This window comes from Dendropsophus ebraccatus, chromosome 1 (genome assembly GCF_027789765.1).
Source record: "Dendropsophus ebraccatus isolate aDenEbr1 chromosome 1, aDenEbr1.pat, whole genome shotgun sequence".
NCBI classification, from domain to species: Eukaryota; Metazoa; Chordata; class Amphibia; order Anura; family Hylidae; genus Dendropsophus; species Dendropsophus ebraccatus.
The window spans coordinates 233,924,957-233,952,595 of NC_091454.1; the positions used below are offsets into that span (position 1 = coordinate 233,924,957).

General features: G+C 50.2%; 1 protein-coding gene across 1 annotated transcript in view; it reads left to right on the forward strand.

Annotated features, from left to right (window-relative positions):
* Positions 1–27,639, forward strand: part of LOC138770982 (monocarboxylate transporter 13-like) — a 74,542-nt gene that overhangs the window by 33,756 nt on the left and 13,147 nt on the right. The window contains exons 2-4 of the mRNA XM_069950364.1: positions 9,489–9,686; positions 18,943–19,086; positions 19,386–20,120. Of these exons, the coding sequence (XP_069806465.1) occupies positions 9,489–9,686; positions 18,943–19,086; positions 19,386–20,120 (1,077 nt within the window). The remainder of the gene's footprint in view (positions 1–9,488; positions 9,687–18,942; positions 19,087–19,385; positions 20,121–27,639) is intronic.

A 27,639-nucleotide genomic window follows, 5' to 3' on the forward strand; every position in this document is an offset into this window, starting at 1 on the left:
CCTAAAATATTTTCCAATTTATAATAATATATTCCTCAGTATGAGTATGTCCCAGAAAAAGTTGCTTTTATGTTTGAATGTTCGTATGTTTAAAGCTGGGATAACATAAAATTTTTATCCCTACAAATCTAGGGTTCCCGCTTTAGACGATTTCCAACATGTTATGGAGAGAGACCTCCGCAAACTGTTTGACATCACCAAAACAACATCTACCCACTCGAATGTCACCATTAAAGAAAGAGAAGCCATACGTGATCTAAAGAATGATAATCAATTAATCATCAAAATGGCTGACAAGGGGGGGAAAATAGTCATTCTCGATAGGGACCTGTACATCAAACTGGCATATGACATATTAGATGATAATGAAACCTATCGCAAATTAACAAGTGATCCCACCCAGCTCTTCAAGACCTCCTTGTGCACAGTGGTGGAGGAGGGTGTGGCCTTGGGTATACTCCGTGACAGAGACGTGGCAGGCCTCGTCCCGGAGTGTCCCAGGGTCGCCACCTTCTACGGTCTCCCCAAGGTGCACAAGGAGATCTTCCCCCCCCCCCCCTCCGCCCCATCATCTCAGGGGTAGGCTCCCTAGGGGAGAAGCTCTGTGAATGGGTTGGCAATTTGTTGCAACCATTAGTCCAGCGAGTACCCGGCTATCTCCAAGACAGTGGCTCAGTCTTGAGGGCTTTTAAGGGGTTTGAATGGTCCAATAAAAATAAGTGGCTCAGTTGTGACATAACAGCATTATACTCATCTATCCCCCACAATCAAGCCCTTGAGGCTATAGCTTATCATCTATACAGATACAGCAATTACAGCTGTGAATTGAGAGAATATATCTTGGAGGTGACATCTTTTTTGTTGAAACACAATTACTTTTCTTTCAATAATGAATATTTTTTACAAATCAGGGGCGCCCCCATGGGGGCCAAATTCTCCCCTACTTTAGCTGGGCTATTTGTCGCATGGTGGGAAGAAAGGTATATATTTTCCTGCACTAATCCATTCTCCTCTGCCATACGGTGGTACGGTCGTTTTATCGACGACGTACTCATCGTATGGCAGGGGGGGAGACTCCACCCTCTCAGATTTTTTGGAATATTGCAATGAGAATGACAATAATCTTAGATTCACCCACTCCATACATCCAACATGTATCTCCTTTCTGGACATACAATTAGAAGTGGACAAAGACACAAACATAGTCCACACGTCTTTGTATCGTAAGCCCACTGCTGGCAATACGATACTACATGCCCAAAGCAATCACCCTCTACACACTGTCAGGGCAATACCAGTGGGGGAACTCACCCGAATAAAGAGAGCATGCTCCAAGCCTGACATATACCTCAAACAATCTAGGGAAGCCTGTGCAAGAATGAGAAGGAGAGGATACAGGAAACACCACCTAGAAAGGGCTGAAAAAATTGTACAAACCAAGAACAGAGAGGAATTATTGAGAAAGAAAGAACAAACATCACCAGCACCGATAACTTTCTCTACACGTTTTCCATAGAATACCAAGAAATCACCAAAATAATACAGCGTAACATAAACATATTAAGACAGGACGCCATTCTAAGTGAAATAATAGATGAAGGGGTACGTTGTGTGGCACGCAGAGGACGCACCTTACGGGACGATTTATCCACCAGCACCTTACCCATATTGAAAACCTCCACAATAAAAAGAGATAAACCAAAAGGTAACTTCAAGTGCAATGGAATACGGTGCAATATGTGCAAGTACTGCAAAAATATGAAAGAGTACACCAACAGCGATCATACCAAAAAGTACAGTATCACAGATTTCATCAATTGTGGAACAGATCACATAGTGTACATAATAGAGTGTGAAAGGTGCGACCTTAAATATGTCGGCTGTACTTCACGTAAACTAAAGAAAAGAATCAGCGAGCATATTACCGATATTAAGAATAACACCAAATCCAGCTGCTCGGGTGCAGCGAGACACTTCATTGAAGTACACGACAGGAACATTTCTTATCTTTCCTTCTATGACATCAAATTCATTGAATCCCCCACAAGAGGAGGCAACAGAGTGACACAACTTTTTAACAAAGAAGCAGAGTGTATTTTCAAGTTGGGTACAAGAATTCCACATGGACTCAATTATAAAAATGACCTTCTCTACCATTATATTAATTAATCTATAGTCATTTTTCTTATATTTTGAATATTATTATTTATAATCTGGACATTATTATTTACAACAATTTTTTCCATATTATTATGCATAGTTCGGATATCATTATTTACAGTTTGAATATTATAGTTCACTACCTGGATATCGTTATTCACTGTTTGGACATTATAGTTTATACTTATGACTTAACTTTATTAGGCATGAACCATTGTGGGACTCATCATTATCTCTTTTTCATTATTACTTATTGTGAATTGCTATACGTATATGCATTGCAGGTTCCACAATACCATTTATGCCCACACATGCATATTTGTATCATTATACAGCATCATGACTTAAGCCCATATATGTATATCCGCAGTTTTATGCTTCTCACATCATTAATAACATACAATGGTATTCACACCATACATCATTCACATACATGCCTTTTTTAGTCTATCTAAATCACGCTAACACTCAGTATATATACATATACTTTCGTATTTTATTATCATCTCTCTTATCCTCTCTATTACGGAGATCGCGGTATCACACGTAGAGTATATTTATATATAACATATCATAGTGTGTATTAGCCGCTAGATCTCCCAAGTGGTGCTAACACATAGTCAGTATACTAATGACATGCACCTATCCCACCTGCTAATGTCTGCACTGGGAACACCTCCATTGGCCTCTACTTGATATTAAATCCACACTTGCACACTATTCACTAGATTATGACTAAGCGCGCATGCTCGAAACGCGTCAATCCACTGGGCCACACAGCACAGGTTGCTCTGCTGTTTTTTAACATGGATTAATAAAATTTATACTTTTTAATTCATTTTTGGAGTGCCGGACCTATACTTTTTCCCAATTAATTTGTCCATTGACGGCTGGCCACCGCTCGGAACCGTGCACCCTCTCCAATGCATTGAAGTCCAAACAACACAACACCAAGGTGAGCTGATCTCCATTTTTTCACTTTTTCATTGTGCGTGTCTGTGTCTCTCCTGGGATCAGTGTGTGTGTGCGCGTGTCTTGGCATCAGTGTGTGTGTGTGTGTGTGTGTGTGTCTCCTGGGATCGGTGTGTGTGTCTCCTTGGATCAGTGTGTGTGTGTGTGTGTGACTCCTGGGATCAGTGTGTGTGTGTGTCTGTCTGTCTCCTGGGATCAGCGTGTGTGTGTCTCCTGGGATCAGCGTGTATGTGTCTCCTGGGATCAGTGTGTTTGTGTGTCTCCTAGGATCAGTGTGTGTGTGTGTGTCTGTCTGTCTCCTGGGATCAGCGTGTGTGTGTCTCCTGGGATCAGTGTGTTTGTGTGTGTGTCTCCTGGGATCAGTGTTTGTGTGTGTGTGTGTCCTGGGATCAGTATGTGTGTGCGCGTGTCTTGGGATCAGTAAGTGTGTGTGTCTCCTTGGATCAGTGTGTGTGTGTGTCCTGGGATCAGTGTGTGTTTTTCCCCTTGGATCAGTGTGTGTGTGTGTGTCTCCTACGATCAGTGTGTGTGTGCCTCATGGGATCAGTGTGTGTGTGTGTGTGCGTGTGTGTGTGTGTGTCTCATTGGATTAGTGTGTGTGTGTGTGTCTGTGTCTCCAGGGATCATTGTGTGTGTGTGTGTGTGTCTCCTTGGATCAGTGTGTGTGTGTGTGTCTCATGGGATTAGTGTGTGTGTGTGTCTCCAGGGATCATTGTGTGTGTGTGTGTGTGTCTCCTTGAATTAGTGTGTGTCTGTGTGTGTGTGTGTGTCTTTCCTTGGATCAGTGTGTGTGTCTCTTTTAGGATCAGTGTGTGTGAGTCCTGGGATCAGTGTGTTTGTGTGTGTGTTTGTGTGTCTCCTGGGATCTGTGTTTGTCTTGGGATCAGTTTGTGTGTGGATTTGTGTCTCTCCTGGCATCAGTGTGTGTTTTTCTCCTAGGATCATTGTGTGTGTGTGTCCAGGCATCAGTGTGTGTGACTCCTGGGATCAGTGTGTGTATGTGTCTCTCCTGGGATCAGTGTGTGTTTTTCTCCTAGGATCATTGTGTGTGTGACTCCTGGGATCTGTGTGTGTGACTCCTGGGATCAATGTGTGTGTGTGTTTCCTGGGATCTGTGTTTGTCCTGGGATCAGTGTGTGTTTGTGTCTCTTCTGGGATCAGTGTGTGTTTTTCTCCTAGGATCATTGTGTGTGTGTGTGTCTCCTGGGATCTGTGTTTGTCCTGGGATCAGTTTGTGTGTGTTTGTGTCTCTCCTGGGATCAGTGTGTGTTTGTTTGTGTCTCTCCTGGGATCAGTGTGTGTTTTTCTCCTAGGATCATTGTGTGTGTGTGTGTGTGTGTGTCTCCAGGGATCAGTGTGTGTTTGTGTATGTTTATGAGTAGGGCTAAAAAAGTGTAAAGGGCGCCATAGGGTGATAACGTAAACAATAGATTGTAGGTCGAACAAGCTGATAATAAAACTGCTCACCTGATGGTGTTGTGCTAAGAACACAACACCTGTATGCACATAGTATGTCTCTCCTACTTGACAAAGGGGCAATTTATGCCTCGAAACGCGTTGTTTGAGACCATTAAAATTCATTGTTTTACTTCATTAAACCTGAAGCCGTGAAGCGCCGTCATTCTGGCTCCTATGTGTATGTTTGTGTCTCTCCTGGGATCAGTGTGTGTGACTCCTGGGACCAGTGTGTGTTTGTGTCTCTCCTGGGATCAGTGTGTGTTTGTGTCTCTCCTGGGATCAGTGTTTGTGTCTCTCCTGGGATCAGTGTGTGTTTGTGTCTCTCCTGGGATCAGTGTGTGTGACTCCTGGGATCAGTGTGTGTGTGTGTTTGTGTCTCTCCTGGGATCAGTGTGTGTTTTTCTCCTAGGATCATTGTGTGTGTGTGACTCCTGGGATCAGTGTGTGTGTGTTTGTGTCTCTCCTGGGATCAGTGTGTATGACTCCTGGGATCAGTGTGTGTTTGTGTCTCTCCTGGGATCAGTGTGTGTGGCTCCTGGGATCAGTGTGTGTTTGTGTCTCTCCTGGGATCAGTGTGTGTTTGTGTCTCTCCTGGGATCAGTGTGTGTGACTCCTGGGATCATTGTGTGTTTGTGTCTCTCCTGGGATCAGTGTGTGTGACTCCTGGGATCAGTGTGTGTTTGTGTCTCTCCTGGGATCAGTGTGTGTGACTCCTGGGATCAGTGTGTGTGTGTTTGTGTCTCTCCTGGGATCAGTGTGTGTGACTCCTGGGATCAGTGTGTGTTTGTGTCTCTCCTGGGATCAGTGTGTGTGACTCCTGGGATCAGTGTGTGTGTGTTTGTGTCTCTCCTGGGATCAGTGTGTATGACTCCTGGGATCAGTGTGTGTTTGTGTCTCTCCTGGGATCAGTGTGTGTGGCTCCTGGGATCAGTGTGTGTGTGTTTGTGTCTCTCCTGGGATCAGTGTGTGTTTGTGTCTCTCCTGGGATCAGTGTGTGTTTGTGTCTCTCCTGGGATCAGTGTGTGTGACTCCTGAGATCAGTGTGTGTTTGTGTCTCTCCTGGGATCAGTGTGTGTTTGTGTGTGTTTGTGTCTCTCCTGGGATCAGTGTGTGTTTTTCTCCTAGGATCATTGTGTGTGTGTGTGTGTGTGTGTGTGTGTGTGTCTCCAGGGATCAGTGTGTGTGTCTCCAGGGATCAGTGTGTGTTTGTGTCTCTCCTGGGATCAGTGTGTGTGACTCCTGAGATCAGTGTGTGTTTGTGTCTCTCCTGGGATCAGTGTGTGTTTGTGTGTGTTTGTGTCTCTCCTGGGATCAGTGTGTGTTTTTCTCCTAGGATCATTGTGTGTGTGTGTGTGTGTGTGTGTCTCCAGGGATCAGTGTGTGTTTTTCTCCTAGGATCATTGTGTGTGTGTGTCTCCAGGGATCAGTGTGTGTCTCATGGGATCAGTAAGGGTGCGTTTACACAGACAGATTTATCTGAGAGATTTTTTAAGCCAAAACCAGGAACAGACTATAGACAGAGAACAGATCATAAAAGAAAGACTGAGATTTCTGCTCTTTTCAAATCCATTCCTGTCTTTGTTTTCCAAAATCTGTATGTACCAATATAGAGGGCTCTCTAGAAGCAGGTGGTGTGTTACAAACACTGTCAAGACATATGATTTGTGCACCTGTATAAATTGTACGTCAACATTTATTGCTTGAATCTATATATCATATTGATAGTAGGTCATCGCTGTAAAAAACCTAGTAAGGTAAACCTAATAGTAGAAAGCAGTCTATATGCATAGGAAATACATAAAAATCACATATAAATGCCTAACTAGTATAAAGATAAAAATGGATAAAATCTATAAGATAAAATAAAAATTGTGTGTATATGGAGCCTAGTGAGGTTGCCTGCGCCGGGCCCAGCGCAGGCAGCTCACTAGGCTCCATATACACACAATTTTTATTTTATCTTATAGATTTTATCCATTTTTATCTTTATACTAGTTAGGCATTTATATGTGATTTTTATGTATTTCCTATGCATATAGACTGCTTTCTACTATTAGGTTTACCTTACTAGGTTTTTTACAGCGATGACCTACTATCAATATGATATATAGATTCAAGCAATAAATGTTGACGTACAATTTATACAGGTGCACAAATCATATGTCTTGACAGTGTTTGTAACACACCACCTGCTTCTAGAGAGCCCTCTATATTGGTACATACTCATTTATTCATTTATATCCTGTGAGCGCTGGGAATAGTGGTGCACTCGAAGGGGGTGGACTCCATTCGTAGGGGTTAGGTGTAGCAGACCTTTACTATTTTTTTGTTTTCCAAAATCTGTCAGATAAATCTTTCTGTGTAATTGCACCATAAGAGAAACAAATCACTGATTTCAGGAAGACCAGCAAAACGATAACACTGCCGGCTGCTAGTGAAAGCGCTCAATGTAGTGAAGTCCTAGGTGCATTGCCCCCTGGGAAACATGAATATGCAAAAGAAGATCCCGTGGAGCCTCATTGAAGAGTCTCAAAACCCAGGACTAGCCAGATATCCCTCCGGGAAGGACCCAGCCAAGGGGCGGCTCCTGTATGGAAACCACCAAATCCACCATATTAAGTGGCCCTATAAGTCAGTGTAATGACCAGGGATAAACCAAGGCCAGGTAACCATCCACATACAGCTGTTTCGGGGTGTTGCCCCTCATCAGTGTGGAGCAGGATTCTGGCTAGGTGGGAGCAATGCCTAGTAGAGCCATAAGAGAAATAGATGACTGATCTCAGGGAGACCAGCAAACAACAACACTGCCGGCTGCTAGTGAAAGCGCTCAATGCAGTGACTTATAGGGCCACTTAATATGGTGGATTTGGTGGTTTCCTAACAGGAGCTGCCCTTGGGCTGGGTCCTTCCCGGAGGGATATCTGGCTAGTCATGTGTTTTGAGACTCTTTGATGAGGCTCCATGGGCTCTTCTTTTTCATATTCATGTTTCCCAGGGAGCAATGCACCTAGGACGTCACTGCATTGAGCGCTTTCACTAGCAGCCGGCAGTGTTGTTGTTTGCTGGTCTCCCTGAGATCAGTCATCTATTTCTCTTATGGCTCTACTAGGCATTGCTCCCACCTAGCCAGAATCCTGCTCCACACTGATGAGGGGCAACACCCCGAAACAGCTGTATGTGGATGGTTACCTGGCCTTGGTTTTCCCCTTGTCATTACAATGACTTAGGGCCACTTAATATGGTGGATTTGGTGGTTTCCATACAGGAGCCGTCCCTTGGCTGGGTCCTTCCCGGAGGGATATCTGGCTAGTCCTGGGTTTTGAGACTCTTCTATGAGGCTCTGCGGGCTCTTATTTTGCATATTCATGGGATCAGTGTGTGTGTGTTTTATTCATTGATGTATACACATCAAGAGCCGGGGGAGGAGGCAGATGTATACACATCAAGAGGACTTGGGAGGAGGCAGATGTATACACATCAAGAGGACTTGGGAGGAGGCAGATGTATACACATCAGGAAGACTTGGGAGGAGGCAGATGTATACACATCAGGAGGACTTGGGAGGAGGCAGATGTATACACATCAGGAGGACTTGGGAGGAGGCAGATGTATACACATCAAGAGGACTTGGGAGGAGGCAGATGTATACACATCAGGAGGACTTGGGAGGAGGCAGATGTATACACATCAGGAGGACTTGGGAGGAGGCAGATGTATACACATCAGGAGGACTTGGGAGGAGGCAGATGTATACACATCAGGAGGACTTGGGAGGAGGCAGATGTATACACATCAAGAGGACTTGGGAGGAGGCAGAGATGTACACACATCAAGAGCCGGGGGAGGAGGCAGATGTACACACATCAAGAGGACTTGGGAGGAGGCAGATGTATACACATCAAGAGCCGGGGGAGGAGGCAGATGTATACACATCAGGAGGACTTGGGAGGAGGCAGATGTATACACATCAAGAGGACTTGGGAGGAGGCAGATGTATACACATCAGGAGGACTTGTTTCCATTTGTATTATCGGAGTACCATCTCCATTTCTTGGGTGAGCTTATTAGGTGCAGCAATCTCACTTGAGATACCATGAGGTTAGCGTTTCAGCTATGAAAGCTGAGCCAGGATGGGTTGCGGTGCGAGCTGTGCCAGGATTGGTTGCCGTGGGAGCTGAGCCAGGATTGGTTGCCGTGGGAGCTGAGCCAGGATTGGTTACTATGGGAGCTGTGCCAGGATTGGTTGCTGTGGGAGCTGAGCCAGGATTGGTTGCCGTGGGAGCTGAGCCAGGATTGGTTACTATGGGAACTGTGCCAGGATTGGTTACTATGGGAGCTGTGCCAGGATTGGTTGCTGTGGGAGCTGTATCAGGATTTGTTGCTGTGGGAGCTGTGCCAGGATTGGTTGCCGTGGGAGCTGTGCCAGGATTGGTTACTATGGGAGCTGTGCCAGGATTGGTTGCTGTGGGAGCTGAGCCAGGATTGGTTACTATGGGAACTGTGCCAGGATTGGTTACTATGGGAGCTGTGCCAGGATTGGTTGCTGTGGGAGCTGTGCCAGGATTGGTTGCTGTGGGAGCTGTGCCAGGATTGGTTACTGTGGGAGCTGTGCCAGGATTGGTTGCCGTGGGAGCTGTGCCAGGATTGGTTACTGTGGGAGCTGTGCCAGGATTGGTTACTGTGGGAGCTGTGCCAGGATTGGTTGCTGTGGGAGCTGTGCCAGAATTGGTTGCCGTGGGAACTGTGCCAGGATTGGTTGCCGTGGACAGTTGACACCAGTCTATATCTTACCCTTATACACTGATAGGCGCCCATGTTCTTTTAGTTTGTCCATTTCTAGCGTTCATTCCATCTTCTCTGCCTTGAATATTTTGTATCCTTCCTCCCTCTGGTTACAGGATCCTCCTTATTTGTGAAGATGAAGGATGTGTGGGGAGCCGTGCTGCTGGCCTCCTGCTTCCTGCAGGCCGGCTTAGTATTTGGGACGCTCCGTTCTTTTGGGATATTTTTTCCGGAATTTGTGGACTATTTTGGCTCTCCAGCTGGAAGTGTCTCTTGGGTGACATCTTGTGCCGTTGCGGTTCAACAACTGATGAGTGAGTATGAGGCTGCCAAGTGGTCCTGATTCCGAACCAATAGTCTGAATAAATGTGTTTGTAAAACATGAGGTGATGCCCACTGGGGGTGAAGGCATTGATAGCTCTGCAGAATACGTATGTAAGGGTCCTTGAGCCCAGCTGGAAAGTACTGTGTGTACAGGATCAGGTATGGTCACCACTTATAGGCAGCGGGCTCCATCACTAGTGTCCTGTATGGTCACCACTTATAGGCTGCGGGCTCCATCACTAGTATCCTGTATAGTCACCACTTATAGGCTGCGGGCTCCATCACTAGTATCCGGTACAGTCACCTCTTATAGGCGGCGGGCTCCATCACTAGTGTCCTGGATGGTCACCACTTATAGGCTGCGGGCTCCATCACTAGTGTCCTGTATGGTCACCACTTATAGGCGGCGGGCTCCATCACTAGTGTCCGGTACAGTCACCACTTATAGGCGGCGGGCTCCATCACTAGTGTCCGGTATGGTCACCACTTATAGGCTGCGGGCTCCATCACTAGTGTCCTGTATGGTCACCACTTATAGGCTGCGGGCTCCATCACTAGTGTCCTGTACAGTCACCACTTATAGGCTGCGGGCTCCATCACTAGTGTCCTGTATGGTCACCACTTATAGGCTGCGGGCTCCATCACTAGTGTCCTGTATAGTCACCACTTATAGGCGGCGGGCTCCATCACTAGTGTCCGGTACAGTCACCACTTATAGGCGGCGGGCTCCATCACTAGTGTCCGGTATGGTCACCACTTATAGGCTGCGGGCTCCATCACTAGTGTCCTGTATGGTCACCACTTATAGGCGGCGGGCTCCATCACTAGTGTCCGGTACAGTCACCACTTATAGGCTGCGGGCTCCATCACTAGTGTCCTGTATGGTCACCACTTATAGGCTGCGGGCTCCATCACTAGTGTCCTGTATGGTCACCACTTATAGGCTGCGGGCTCCATCACTAGTATCCTGTATAGTCACCACTTATAGGCTGCGGGCTCCATCACTAGTGTCCTGTATGGTCACCTCTTATAGGCTGCGGGCTCCATCACTAGTATCCTGTATAGTCACCACTTATAGGCTGCGGGCTCCATCACTAGTGTCCTGTACAGTCACCTCTTATAGGCTGCGGGCTCCATCACTAGTGTCCTGTATAGTCACCTCTTATAGGCGGCGGGCTCCATCACTAGTGTCCTGTATGGTCACCACTTATAGGCTGCGGGCTCCATCACTAGTGTCCGGTATGGTCACCACTTATAGGCTGCGGGCTCCATCACTAGTATCCTGTATGGTCACCACTTATAGGCTGCAGGCTCCATCACTAGTGTCCTGTATGGTCACCACTTATAGGCTGCGGGCTCCATCACTAGTATCCGGTACAGTCACCACTTATAGGCTGCAGGCTCCATCACTAGTGTCCTGTATGGTCACCTCTTATAGGCTGCGGGCTCCATCACTAGTGTCCGGTACAGTCACCTCTTATAGGCTGCGGGCTCCATCACTAGTTTCCTGTATAGTCACCTCTTATAGACTGCGGGCTCCATCACTAGTGTCCTGTACAGTCACCTCTTATAGGCTGCGGGCTCCATCACTAGTGTCCTGTACAGTCACCTCTTATAGGCTGCGGGCTCCATCACTAGTGTCCTGTATGGTCACCTCTTATAGGCTGCGGGCTCCATCACTAGTGTCCTGTATGGTCACCTCTTATAGGCTGCGGGCTCCATCACTAGTGTCCTGTATGGTCACCTCTTATAGGCTGCGGGCTCCATCACTAGTATCCAGTACAGTCACCTCTTATAGGCTGCGGGCTCCATCACTAGTATCCGGTACAGTCACCTCTTATAGGCTGCGGGCTCCATCACTAGTGTCCTGTATGGTCACCACTTATAGGCTGCGGGCTCCATCACTAGTGTCCTGTATGGTCACCACTTATAGGCTGCGGGCTCCATCACTAGTATCCTGTATGGTCACCACTTACAGGCTGCGGGCTCCATCACTAGTATGCGGTACAGTCACCACTTATAGGCTGCGGGCTCCATCACTAGTATCCGGTACAGTCACCTCTTATAGGCTGCGGGCTCCATCACTAGTATCCGGTACAGTCACCTCTTATAGGCTGTGGGCTCCATCACTAATATCCGGTACAGTCACCTCTTATAGGCTGCGGGCTCCATCACTAGTGTCCTGTATGGTCACCACTTATAGGCTGCGGGCTCCATCACTAATATCGTGTATAGTCACCTCTTATATGCTGCGGGCTCCATCACTAGTGTCCTGTATAGTCACCACTTATAGGCTGCGGGCTCCATCACTAGTGTCCTGTATAGTCACCACTTATAGGCTGCGGGCTCCATCACTAGTGTCCTGTACAGTCACCTCTTATAGGCTGCGGGCTCCATCACTAGTGTCCTGTATGGTCACCACTTATAGGCTGCGGGCTCCATCACTAGTATCCGGTATGGTCACCTCTTATAGGCTGCGGGCTCCATCACTAGTATCCTGTATGGTCACCACTTATAGGCGGCGGGCTCCATCACTAGTATCCAGTACAGTCACCTCTTATAGGCTGCGGGCTCCATCACTAGTATCCAGTACAGTCACCTCTTATAGGCTGCGGGCTCCATCACTAGTGTCCTGTATGGTCACCACTTATAGGCTGTGGGCTCCATCACTAGTATCCGGTACAGTCACCTCTTATAGGCTGCGGGCTCCATCACTAGTTTCCTGTATAGTCACCTCTTATAGGCTGCGGGCTCCATCACTAGTGTCCTGTATAGTCACCTCTTATAGGCTGCGGGCTCCATCACTAGTATCCGGTACAGTCACCTCTTATAGGCTGCGGGCTCCATCACTAGTGTCCTGTATGGTCACCACTTATAGGCTGCGGGCTCCATCACTAGTGTCCTGTATGGTCACCTCTTATAGGCTGCGGGCTCCATCACTAGTGTCCTGTATGGTCACCTCTTATAGGCTGCGGGCTCCATCACTAGTATCCGGTACAGTCACCACTTATAGGCTGCGGGCTCCATCACTAGTGTCCTGTATGGTCACCACTTATAGGCTGTGGGCTCCATCACTAGTGTCCTGTACAGTCACCACTTATAGGCGGCGGGCTCCATCACTAGTATCCGGTACAGTCACCTCTTATAGGCTGCTGGCTCCATCACTAGTGTCCTGTATGGTCACCACTTACAGGCGGCGGGCTCCATCACTAGTGTCCTGTATGGTCACCACTTATAGGCTGTGGGCTCCATCACTAGTATCCGGTACAGTCACCTCTTATAGGCTGCGGGCTCCATCACTAGTGTCCTGTATGGTCACCACTTATAGGCTGCGGGCTCCATCACTAGTGTCCTGTACAGTCACCTCTTATAGGCTGCGGGCTCCATCACTAGTATCCGGTACAGTCACCTCTTATAGGCTGCGGGCTCCATCACTAGTATCCAGTACAGTCACCTCTTATAGGCTGCGGGCTCCATCACTAGTGTCCTGTATGGTCACCACTTATAGGCTGTGGGCTCCATCACTAGTGTCCTGTATGGTCACCACTTATAGGCTGCGGGCTCCATCACTGGTGTCCTGTATGGTCACCTCTTATAGGCGGCGGGCTCTATCTCTAGTATCCGGTACGGTCACCTCTTATAGGCTGCGGGCTCCATCACTAGTATCCTGTATGGTCACCACTTACAGGCTGCGGGCTCCATCACTAGTATGCGGTACAGTCACCACTTATAGGCTGCGGGCTCCATCACTAGTATCCGGTACAGTCACCTCTTATAGGCTGCGGGCTGCATCACTAATATCCGGTACAGTCACCTCTTATAGGCGGCGGGCTCCATCACTAGTGTCCTGGATGGTCACCACTTATAGGCTGCGGGCTCCATCACTAGTATCCTGTATAGTCACCTCTTATAGGCGGCGGGCTCCATCACTAGTGTCCTGTATGGTCACCTCTTATAGGCTGCGGGCTCCATCACTAATATCCGGTACAGTCACCTCTTATAGGCTGCGGGCTCCATCACTAATATCCTGTATAGTCACCTCTTATAGGCTGCGGGCTCCATCACTAGTGTCCTGTATGGTCACCTCTTATAGGTTGCGGGCTCCATCATTAGTGTCCTGGATTGTCACCACTTATAGGCTGCGGGCTCCATCACTAGTGTCCTGTATGGTCACCACTTATAGGCTGCGGGCTCCATCACTAGTGTCCTGTATGGTCACCTCTTATAGGCTGCGGGCTCCATCACTAGTGTCCTGGATGGTCACCACTTATAGGCTGCGGGCTCCATCACTAATGTCCTGTATGGTCACCACTTATAGGCGGCGGGCTCCATCACTAGTGTCCTGTATGGTCACCTCTTATAGGCTGCGGGCTCCATCACTAGTGTCCTATATGGTCACCACTTATAGGCTGTGGGCTCTATCACTAATATCCGGTACAGTCACATTTATAGGCGGCGGGCTCCATCACTAGTGTCCGGTACAGTCACCACTTATAGGGGGCGGGCTCCATCACTAGTATCCGGTACAGTCACCTCTTATAGGCTGCGGGCTCCATCACTAGTGTCCTGTATGGTCACCTCTTATAGGCTGCGGGCTCCATCACTAGTGTCCTGTATGGTCACCTCTTATAGGCGGCGGGCTCCATCACTAGTGTCCTGTATGGTCACCTCTTATAGGCTGCGGGCTCCATCACTAGTGTCCTGTATGGTCACCACTTATAGGCTGCGGGCTCCATCAATAGTATCCGGTACGGTCACCTCTTATAGGCTGTGGGCTCCATCACTAGTATCCGGTACAGTCACCTCTTATAGGCTGCGGGCTCCATCACTAGTATCCTGTATGGTCACCTCTTATAGGCTGCGGGCTCCATCACTAGTATCCGGTACAGTCACCACTTATAGGCTGCGGGCTCCATCACTAGTATCCTGTATGGTCACCTCTTATAGGCTGTGGGCTCCATCACTAGTGTCCTGTATGGTCACCTCTTATAGGCTGCGGGCTCCATCACTAGTGTCCTGTATGGTCACCTCTTATAGGCTGCGGGCTCCATCACTAGTGTCCTGTATGGTCACCACTTATAGGCTGTGGGCTCCATCACTAGTGTCCTGTATGGTCACCACTTATAGGCTGCGGGCTCCATCACTAGTGTCCTGTATGGTCACCACTTATAGGCTGCGGGCTCCATCACTAGTGTCCAGTATGGTCACCACTTATAGGCTGCGGGCTCTATCACTAGTGTCCTGTATGGTCACCTCTTATAGGCTGCGGGCTCCATCACTAGTGTCCTGGATGGTCACCACTTATAGGCTGCGGGCTCCATCACTAGTGTCCTGTATGGTCACCACTTATAGGCTGCGGGCTCCATCACTAGTATCCGGTACAGTCACCTCTTATAGGCTGCGGGCTCCATCACTAGTGTCCTGTATGGTCACCTCTTATAGGCTGCGGGCTCCATCACTAGTGTCCTGTATGGTCACCACTTATAGGCTGCGGGCTCCATCACTAGTGTCCGGTACAGTCACCTCTTATAGGCTGCGGGCTCCATCACTAGTATCCTGTATGGTCACCACTTATAGGCGGCGGGCTCCATCACTAGTATCCTGTATGGTCACCACTTATAGGCTGCGGGCTCCATCACTAGTGTCCGGTACAGTCACCTCTTATAGGCTGCGGGCTCCATCACTAGTATCCTGTATGGTCACCACTTATAGGCGGCGGGCTCCATCACTAGTATCCTGTATGGTCACCACTTATAGGCGGCGGGCTCCATCACTAGTATGCGATACAGTCACCACTTATAGGCGGCGGGCTCCATCACTAGTGTCCGGTACAGTCACCACTTATAGGCTGCGGGCTCCATCACTAGTGTCCTATATGGTCACCTCTTATAGGCTGCGGGCTGCATCACTAGTGTCCTGTATGGTCACCTCTTATAGGCTGCGGGCTCCATCACTAGTATCCGGTACAGTCACCTCTTATAGGCTGCGGGCTCCATCACTAGTGTCCTGTATGGTCATCACTTATAGGCTGCGGGCTCCATCACTAGTTTCCTGTATAGTCACCTCTTATAGGCTGCGGGCTCCATCACTAGTATCCGGTATGGTCACCACTTATAGGCTGCGGGCTCCATCACTAGTTTCCTGTATAGTCACCTCTTATAGGCTGCGGGCTCCATCACTAGTGTCCTGTATGGTCACCACTTATAGGCTGCGGGCTCCATCACTAGTGTCCTATATGGTCACCTCTTATAGGCTGCGGGCTCCATCACTATTGTCCTGTATAGTCACCTCTTATATGCTGCGGGCTCCATCACTAGTGTCCTGTATGGTCACCACTTATAGGCTGCGGGCTCCATCACTAGTGTCCTGTATAGTCACCACTTATAGGCTGCGGGCTCCATCACTAGTGTCCTGTATGGTCACCACTTATAGGCTGCGGCCTCCATCACTAATGTCCTGTATGGTCACCACTTATAGGCTGCGGGCTCCATCACTAGTATCCTGTATAGTCACCACTTATAGGCTGCGGGCTCCATCACTAGTGTCCGCTACAGTCACCTCTTATAGGCGGCGGGCTCCATCACTAGTATCCTGTATGGTCACCACTTATAGGCTGCGGGCTCCATCACTAGTGTCCTGTATGGTCACCTCTTATAGGCTGCGGGCTCCATCACTAGTGTCCTGTATAGTCACCTCTTATATGCTGCGGGCTCCATCACTAGTGTCCTGTATGGTCACCACTTATAGGCTGCGGGCTCCATCACTAGTGTCCTGTATGGTCACCACTTATAGGCTGCGGGCTCCATCACTAGTATCCTGTATAGTCACCACTTATAGGCTGCGGGCTCCATCACTAGTGTCCGGTACAGTCACCTCTTATAGGCTGTGGGCTCCATCACTAGTGTCCTGTATGGTCACCACTTATAGGCTGCGGGCTCCATCACTAGTGTCCTGTACGGTCACCTCTTATAGGCTGCGGGCTCCATCACTAGTGTCCTGTACAGTCACCTCTTATAGGCTGCGGGCTCCATCACTAGTGTCCTGTACAGTCACCTCTTATAGGCTGCGGGCTCCATCACTAGTGTCCTGTACAGTCACCTCTTATAGGCTGCGGGCTCCATCACTAGTGTCCTATATGGTCACCTCTTATAGGCTGCGGGCTCCATCACTAGTATCCGGTACAGTCACCTCTTATAGGCTGCGGGCTCCATCACTAGTGTCCGGTACAGTCACCTCTTATAGGCGGCGGGCTCCATCACTAGTATCCTGTATGGTCACCACTTATAGGCTGTGGGCTCCATCACTAGTATGCGGTACAGTCACCTCTTATAGGCTGCGGGCTCCATCACTAGTATCCGGTACAGTCACCTCTTACAGGCTGCGGGCTCCATCACTAGTATCCGGTACAGTCACCTCTTATAGGCTGTGGGCTCCATCACTAGTATCTGGTACAGTCACCTCTTATAGGCTGCGGGCTCCATCACTAGTATCCGGTACAGTCACCTCTTATAGGCGGCGGGCTCCATCACTAGTATCTGGTACAGTCACCACTTATAGGCTGCGGGCTCCATCACTAGTGTCCTGTACAGTCACCACTTATAGGCTGCGGGCTCCATCACTAGTATCCGGTACAGTCACCTCTTATAGGCTGCAGGCTCCATCACTAATATCCTGTATAGTCACCTCTTATAGGCTGCGGGCTCCATCACTAGTGTCCTGTATGGTCACCTCTTATAGGCTGCGGGCTCCATCACTAGTGTCCTGGATGGTCACCACTTATAGGCTGCGGGCTCCATCACTAGTATCCAGTACAGTCACCTCTTATAGGCTGTGGGCTCCATCACTAGTATCCGGTACAGTCACCACTTATAGGCTGCGGGCTCCATCACTAGTATCTGGTACAGTCATCTCTTAAAGGTTTCGTTCAGTAAGTTTTTGATCCAGTAGATTACCATCACTTGTATGATTGCGTTTTCGTCTTACTGTTTACCACCCAGCAAAGCATATGTTGAATATTGACTATGGACTTCCTGATCCACATAACCAGGCACGACCATGGTGCTGTTTGTGCCATGAACACCTACTCATTATGCTCTATTGTTTCACCATTGTGAACCTACAGCTCTATAGTTAAACCCTGGTCACCTTCCTTTTGTAAAGGATTAAAGGATGAGGAGGGAGGTTCTGAAGAACCTTTGCGTCCTGGAAGAGCGGATTCTTCTTGTACGGATCCAGCCGGTAGGAATCTTTCAGTTGATTGCGTCTTGTATGCTAGCTGTCCTCCAGGGATGTGTGTCGCAGCTCTTCACCTACAGCAGACGTATCAAACTCAGGCCCTTCAGCTGTTATAAAACTACAATTCCCATCATGCCTGGACAACTAAAGCTAAAGCTTTGGCTGTCCAGACATGATGGGACTTGTAGATTTGCAACAGCTGGAGGGCCTCAGTTTGAGATCTCTGACCTACAGGGAGCATTAGAATTCATCTGCTAGAGTAGGCCATTATGTTGACCATTGTTCTCTTGTTCCCAGGTTTGCTGCTATAGTAGACCATAATGTTGACCATTGTTCTCTTGTTCCCAGGTCCGCTGGTAGAGCAGACCATTATGTTGACCATTGTTCTCTTGTTCCCAGGTCCGCTGGTAGAGTAGATCATTATGTTGACCATTGTTCTCTTGTTCCCAGGTCCGCTGGTAGAGTAGACCATTATGTTGACCATTGTTCTCTTGTTCCCAGGTCCGCTGGTAGAGCAGACCATAATGTTGACCATTGTTCTCTTGTTCCCAGGTCCGCTGCTATAGTAGACAATAATGTTGACCATTGTTCTCTTGTTCCCAGGTCCGCTGGTAGAGCAGACCATTATGTTGACCATTGTTCTCTTGTTCCCAGGTCCGCTGGTAGAGTAGATCATTATGTTGACCATTGTTCTCTTGTTCCCAGGTCCGCTGGTAGAGTAGACCATTATGTTGACCATTGTTCTCTTGTTCCCAGGTCCGCTGGTAGAGCAGACCATAATGTTGACCATTGTTCTCTTGTTCCCAGGTCCGCTGGTAGAGTAGACCATTATGTTGACCATTGTTCTCTTGTTCCCAGGTCCGCTGGTAGAGTAGACCATTATGTTGACCATTGTTCTCTTGTTCCCAGGTCCGCTGGTAGAGTAGACCATTATGTTGACCATTGTTCTCTTGTTCCCAGGTCCGCTGGTATAGTAGACCAATATGTTGACCATTGTTCTCTTGTTTCCAGGTCCCCTGAGCTGTGCTCTCACCCTCCGATTTGGATCTCGTCCTGTAGTCGTCCTAGGAGGTTTCCTCTCATCTTTTGGGATGTTTTTAGCCTCCTTCTCCTCAGAACTCTACCAGCTTTACCTCAGCATTGGTGGTGTGTCAGGTAGACCTTTCTATTACATGTGATTGGGATGAGGGAGGCTTCAATGGGGATTCCCACAGAAAACCCCTCGTGCTCTGGACAGTTCCAGTCTCGGCCAGAGATGTCAGCAGAGAGCACTGTGTCAGACTGAAAATAAAACATTTCCTGCAGGACACACAGCAGCTAATAAGTATGGAAAGACTGAAGATTTTTAAATAGAAGCAAATTACAAATCTATATAACTTTCTGACACCAGTTGATTTGAAAGAAAAAGATTATCGCTGGAGTCCCCCTTTAATGTAGTCTCTGTCTTTCTCCAGGATTTGGATGGGCTCTAATCTTCTCCCCATCGATGGCTGCTGTGACCTGCTATTTTTCCCGCAGACGGTCCCTGGCTACAGGCTTTGTGCTGACTGGTATTGGGGTCTTCTCGTTTGCCCTGACGCCCCTCCTTCAGTTCCTTGTTGAGGAATACTCTTGGCGGGGGGCTATGCTGTTGTTGTCTGGAGTGGCCCTTCATTCTGTGCCATGTGGAGCCCTGCTCCGTGTGTCCAATGGTGCCTCGGCTGTGCAGCCCCGATCCTTCCTGTGGGGCTGGGAACTTCTCTGTCATTGGGCATTCCTCCGCTACTGTCTAGCCGTCACCCTGATCAATGCTGCGTACTTTGTGCCCTTTGCTCATCTGGTTGCTCATATGCGGACAAAAGGCATCAGCGATCGGCAAGCGGCTTTTCTCATGGCTTTGGTCGGGGTGGCAGATGTTGGCGGCCGCCTATTTGCTGGGTGGCTCTCTGATCTCAGCCCAAAACGCACATTGCATCTGCTGAGCCTGTGGACAGGGCTGACTGCTGTCACCCTCGGACTGCTTCCCCTGGCAGCAACGCAGCTGGAGATAGGGGCTGCTGCCATTGTGTTTGGTTTCTGTGCCGGGGCATTGACTCCGGGAGTCTTCTCTGCCCTGCCGTGGGTAGTCGGAGGAGAGAGGGTTCTTCCTGCTCTTGGACTGCTGCAGATGCTGGAGAGTGTGGGAGGACTCCTGGGCCCTCCTATATCAGGTGAGTGAGGACCCCTGGGCCCTCCTATATTAGGTGAGTGAGGACCCCTGGGCCCTCCTAGATCAGGTGAGTGAGGACCCCTGGGCCCTCCTAGGTCAGGTGAGTGAGGAACCCTGGGCCCTCCTAGATCAAGTGAGTGAGGACCCCTGGGCCCTCCTAGATCAGGTGAGTGAGGACCCCTGGGCCCTCCTAGATCAGGTGAGTGAGGACCCCTGGGCCCTCCTAGATCAGGTGAGTGAGGACCCCTGGGCCCTCCTAGATCAGGTGAGTGAGGACCCCTGGGCCCTCCTAGGTCAGGTGAGTGAGGACCCCTGGGCCCTCATAGATCAGGTGAGTGAGGACCCCTGGGCCCTCCTAGATCAGGTGAGTGAGGACCCCTGGGCCCTCCTAGATCAGGTGAGTGAGGACCCCTGGGCCCTCCTAGATCAGGTGAGTGAGGACCCCTGGGCCCTCCTAGATCAGGGGAGTGAGGACCCCTGGGCCCTCCTAGGTCAGGGGAGTGAGGACCCCTGGGCCCTCCTAGGTCAGGTGAGTGAGGAACCCTGGGCCCTCCTAGATCAGGTGAGTGAGGACCCCTGGGCCCTCCTAGATCAGGTGAGTGAGCCCTCCGCAGGAGAAGACAACCGACTGCCATAAAGAATGCACGTAAACAAGTCTACTGTCTAGTAACCAAGCCTAAGGCCCTATTACACCAACAGATCTGTCAGATAATTTGTCAAAGCCAGGAATGGATTTGAAAAGAGGAGAAATCTTAGGGGCCTAATCCACAGGAGCGCTAATCGGCCACATTAGGCCTGATTCGGACGATTATCGCTCAGTGGAATAGAGCGAACAATCAGCCGATGGTCGTGTCATCAGCTGATCGTTCATTTAGGTTCAAAACTAAAATCGTCATTCGCCACCATTGCATCGCTACGGTTGAAGCGGTGCGCGGCAGCAACCGACTATTTCAGCGGAACCATACATTACCTGTCCGGGCTGAAGGTCTTCTTCTCCCGGTCCAGCGAGCCGCAACAGCTTCGGAGTAGGGCTGTCTGCACTGAGCAACCGCTAAGCCAATCACTGGCCGGAACCACACCTTACATCTCTATCCGCCATATACCCCAGGGAACACCACCCTGCCATGCCGGAATATACGGCCGATCACACCTTACATCTCTATCCGCCATATACCCCAGGGAACACCACCCTGCCATGCCGGAATATACGGCCGATCACACCTTACATCTCTATCCGCCATATACCCCAGGGAACACCACCCTGCCATGCCGGAATATACGGCCGATCACACCTTACATCTCTATCCGCCATATACCCCAGGGAACACCACCCTGCCATGCCGGAATATACGGCCGATCACACCTTACATCTCTATCCGCCATATACCCCAGAGAACACCACCCTGCCATGCCGGAATATACGGCCGATCACACCTTACATCTATCCGCCATATACCCCAGGGAACACCACCCTGCCATGCTGGAATATACGGCCGATCACACCTTACATCTCTATCCGCCATATACCCCAGGGAACACCACCCTGCCATGCCGGAATATACGGCCGATCACAACTTACATCTCTATCCGCCATATACCCCAGGGAACACCACCCTGCCATGCCTGAATATACGGCCGATCACACCTTACATCTCTATCCGCCATATACCCCAGGGAACACCACCCTGCCATGCCGGAATATACGGCCGATCACACCTTACATCTATCTGCCATATACCCCAGGGAACACCACCCTGCCATGCCGGAATATACGGCCGATCACACCTTACATCTCTATCCACCATATACCCCAGGGAACACACCCTGCCATGCCGGAATATACGGCCGATCACACCTTACATCTCTATCCGCCATATACCCCAGGGAACACACCCTGCCATGCCGGAATATATGGCCGATCACACCTTACATCTATCTGCCATATACCCCAGGGAACACCACCCTGCCATGCTGGAATATACGGCCGATCACACCTTACATCTCTATCCGCCATATACCCCAGGGAACACCACCCTGCCATGCTGGAATATACGGCCGATCACACCTTAAATCTCTATCCGCGTTATACCCCAGGGAACACCACCCTGCCATGCTGGAATATACGGCCGATCACACCTTACATCTCTATCCGCCATATACCCCAGGGAACACCACCCTGCCATGCCGGAATATACGGCCGATCACACCTTACATCTATCCGCCATATACCCCAGGGAACACCACCCTGCCATGCCGGAATATACGGCCGATCACACCTTACATCTCTATCCGCCATATACCCCAGGGAACACCACCCTGCCATGCTGGAATATACGGCTGATCACACCTTACATCTATCCGCTATATACCCCAGGGAACACCACCCTGCCATGCTGGAATATACGGCCGATCACACCTTACATCTCTATCCGCCATATACCCCAGGGAACACACCCTGCCATGCTGGAATATACGGCCGATCACACCTTACATCTCTATCCGCCATATACCCCAGGGAACACCATCCTGCCATGCTGGAATATACGGCCGATCACACCTTACATCTATCCGCCATATACCCCAGGGAACACACCCTGCCATGCCGGAATATACGGCCGATCACACCTTACATCTATCCGCCATATACCCCAGGGAACACACCCTGCCATGCCGGAATATACGGCCGATCACACCTTACATCTATCCGCCATATACCCCAGGGAACACCACCCTGCCATGCCGGAATATACGGCCGATCACACCTTACATCTCTATCCGCCATATACCCCAGGGAACACACCCTGCCATGCTGGAATATACGGCCGATCACACCTTACATCTCTATCCGCCATATACCCCAGGGAACACCACCCTGCCATGCCGGAATATACGGCCGATCACACCTTACATCTATCCGCCATATACCCCAGGGAACACCACCCTGCCATGCTGGAATATACGGCCGATCACACCTTACATCTATCCGCCATATACCCTAGGGAACACACCCTGCCATGCCGGAATATACGGCCGATCACACCTTACATCTATCCGCTATATACCCCAGGGAACACCACCCTGCCATGCCGGAATATACGGCCGATCACACCTTACATCTATCCGCTATATACCCCAGGGAACACACCCTGCCATGCCGGAATATACGGCCGATCACACCTTACATCTCTATCCGCCATATACCCCAGGGAACACCACCCTGCCATGCTGGAATATACGGCCGATCACACCTTACATCTATCCGCCATATACCCCAGGGAACACCACCCTGCCATGCCGGAATATACGGCCGATCACACCTTACATCTATCCGCCATATACCCCAGGGAACACCACCCTGCCATGCTGGAATATACGGCCGATCACACCTTACATCTCTATCCGCCATATACCCCAGGGAACACCAATCTGCCATGCCGGAATATACGGCCGATCACACCTTACATCTATCCACCATATACCCTAGGGAACACACCCTGCCATGCTGGAATATACGGCCGATCACTCCTTACATCTATCCGCCATATACCCCAGGGAACACACCCTGCCATGCCGGAATATACGGCCGATCACACCTTACATCTTTATCCGCCATATACCCCAGGGAACACCAACCTGCCATACCGGAATATACGGCCGATCACACCTTATATCTCTATCCGCCATATACCCCAGGGAACACCACCCTGCCATGCCGGAATATACGGCCGATCACACCTTGCATCTATCCGCCATATACCCCAGGGAACACCACCCTGCCATGCCGGAATATACGGCCGATCACACCTTACATCTATCCGCCATATACCCCAGGGAACACCACCCTGCCATGCCAGAATATACGGCCGATCACACCTTACATCTATCCGCCATATACCCCAGGGAACACCACCCTGCCATGCTGGAATATACGGCCGATCACACCTTACATCTATCCGCCATATACACCAGGGAACACCACCCTGCCATGCCGGAATATACGGCCGATCACACCTTACATCTATACGCCACATACCCCAGGGAACACCAATCTGCCATGCCGGAATATTACGGCCGATCACACCTTACATCTCTATCCGCCATATACCCCAGGGAACACCACCCTGCCATGCTGGAATATACGGCCGATCACACCTTACATCTCTATCCGCCATATACCCCAGGGAACACACCCTGCCATGCCGGAATATACGGCCGATCACACCTTACATCTATCCGCTATATACCCCAGGGAACACCAATCTGCCATGCCGGAATATACGGCCGATCACACCTTACATCTCTATCCGCATATACCCCCAGGGAACACCACCCTGCCATGCCGGAATATACGGCCGATCACTACCTTACATCTCTATCTGCCAATACCCCCAGGGAACAACACCCTGCCATGCCGGAATATACGGCCGATCACACCTTACATCTATCGCCATATACCCCAGGGAACACCACCCTGCCCATGCCGGAATATACGGCCGATCACACCTTACATCTCTATCCGCCATATACCCCAGGGAACACCACCCTGCCATGCCGGAATATACGGCCGATCACACCTGACATCTCTATCGCCATATACCCCAAGGGAACACCACCCTGCCATGCCGCGAATATACGGCCGATCACACCTTACATCTATCCGCCATATACCCCAGGGGACACACCCTGCCATGCCGGAATATACGGCCGATCACACCTTACATCTCTATCCGCTATATACCCCAGGGAACACACCCTGCCATGCCGGAATATACGGCCGATCACACCTTACATCTCTATCCGCCATATACCCCAGGGGACACACCCTGCCATGCCGGAATATACGGCGATACACCTTACATCTATCCGCCATATACCCCAGGGAACACCACCCTGCCATGCCGGAATATACGGCCGATCACACCTTACATCTCTATCCGCCATATACCCAGGGAACACCACCTGCCATGCCGGAATATACGGCCGATCACACCTTACATCTCATCCGCCATATACCCCAGGGAACACCACCCTGCCATGCCGGAATATACGGCCGATCACACCTTACATCTATCCGCCATATACCCCAGGGGACACCACCCTGCCATGCCGGAATATACGGCCGATCACACCTTACACTCTATCCGCCATATACCCCAGGGAACACCACCCTGCCATGCCGGAATATACGGCCGATCCACCTTACATCTATCCGCCATATACCCCAGGGAACACACCCTGCCATGCTGGAATATACGGCCGATCACACCGTACATCTATCCGCCATATACCCCAGGGAACACCACCCTGCCATGCCGGAATATATGGCCGATCACACCTTACATCTATCCGCCATATACCCCAGGGAACACCACCCTGCCATGCCGGAATGTACGGCCGATCACACCTTACATCTCTATCTGCCATATACCCCAGGGAACACCACCCTGCCATGCTGGAATATACGGCCGATCACACCTTACATCTATCCGCCATATACCCCAGGGAACACACCCTGCCATGCCGGAATATACGGCCGATCACACCTTACATCTATCCGCCATATACCCCAGGGAACACACCCTGCCATGCCGGAATATACGGCCGATCACACCTTACATCTCTATCCGCCATATACCCCAGGGAACACACCCTGCCATGCCGGAATATATGGCCGATCACACCTTACATCTATCCGCCATATACCCCAGGGAACACCACCCTGCCATGCCGGAATATACGGCCGATCACACCTTACATCTCTATCCGCCATATACCCCAGGGAATACCACCCTGCCATGCCGGAATATACGGCCGATCACACCTTACATCTATCCGCCATATACCCCAGGGAACACCACCCTGCCATGCCGGAATATACGGCCGATCACACCTTACATCTCTATCCGCCATATTCCCCAGGGAACACCACCCTGCCATGCCGGAATATACGGCCGATCACACCTTACATCTATCCGCCATATACCCCAGGGAACACCACCCTGCCATGCCGGAATATACGGCCGATCACACCTTACATCTATCCGCCATATACCCCAGGGAACACCACCCTGCCATGCTGGAATATACGGCCGATCACACCTTACATCTCTATCCGCCATATACCCCAGGGAACACCACCCTGCCATGCCGGAATATACGGCCGATCACACCTTACATCTATCCGCCATATACCCCAGGGAACACACCCTGCCATGCTGGAATATACGGCCGATCACACCTTACATCTCTATCCGCCATATACCCCAGGGAACACCATCCTGCCATGCCGGAATATACGGCCGATCACACCTTACATCTATCCGCCATATACCCCAGGGAACACCACCCTGCCATGCCAGAATATACGGCCGATCACACCTTACATCTCTATCCGCCATATACCCCAGGGAACACCATCCTGCCATGCCGGAATATACGGCCGATCACACCTTACATCTCTATCCGCCATATACCCCAGGGAACACCACCCTGCCATGCCAGAATATACGGCCGATCACACCTTACATCTATCCGCCATATACCCCAGGGAACACCACCCTGCCATGCTGGAATATACGGCCGATCACACCTTACATCTATACGCCACATACCCCAGGGAACACCAATCTGCCATGCCGGAATATATGGCCGATCACACCTTACATCTATCCGCCATATACCCTAGGGAACACCACCCTGCCATGCCAGAATATACGGCCGATCACACCTTACATCTATCCGCCATATACCCCAGGGAACACCACCCTGCCATGCTGGAATATACGGCCGAACACACCTTACATCTATACGCCACATACCCCAGGGAACACCAATCTGCCATGCCGGAATATACGGCCGATCACACCTTACATCTATCCGCCATATACCCCAGGGAACACCACCCTGCCATGCCGGAATATACGGCCGATCACACCTTCCATCTCTATCCGCCATATACCCCAGGGAACACCACCCTGCCATGCCAGAATATACGGCCGATCACACCTTACATCTCTATCCGCCATATACCCCAGGGAACACCACCCTGCCATGCCGGAATATACGGCCGATCACACCTTACATCTCTATCCGCCATATACCCCAGGGAACACCACCCTGCCATGCTGGAATATACGGCCGATCACACCTTACATCTCTATCCGCCATATACCCCAGGGAACACACCCTGCCATGCTGGAATATACGGCCGATCACACCTTACATCTATCAGCCATATACCCCAGGGAACACCACCCTGCCATGCCGGAATATACGGCCGATCACACCTTACATCTCTATCCGCCATATACCCCAGGGAAAACACTCTGCCATGCTGGAATATACGGCCGATCACACCTTACATCTATCCGCCATATACCCCAGGGAACACCACCCTGCCATGCTGGAATATACGGCTGATCACACCTTACATCTCTATCCGCCATATACCCCAGGGAACACACCCTGCCATGCCGGAATATACGGCCGATCACACCTTACATCTCTATCCGCCATATACC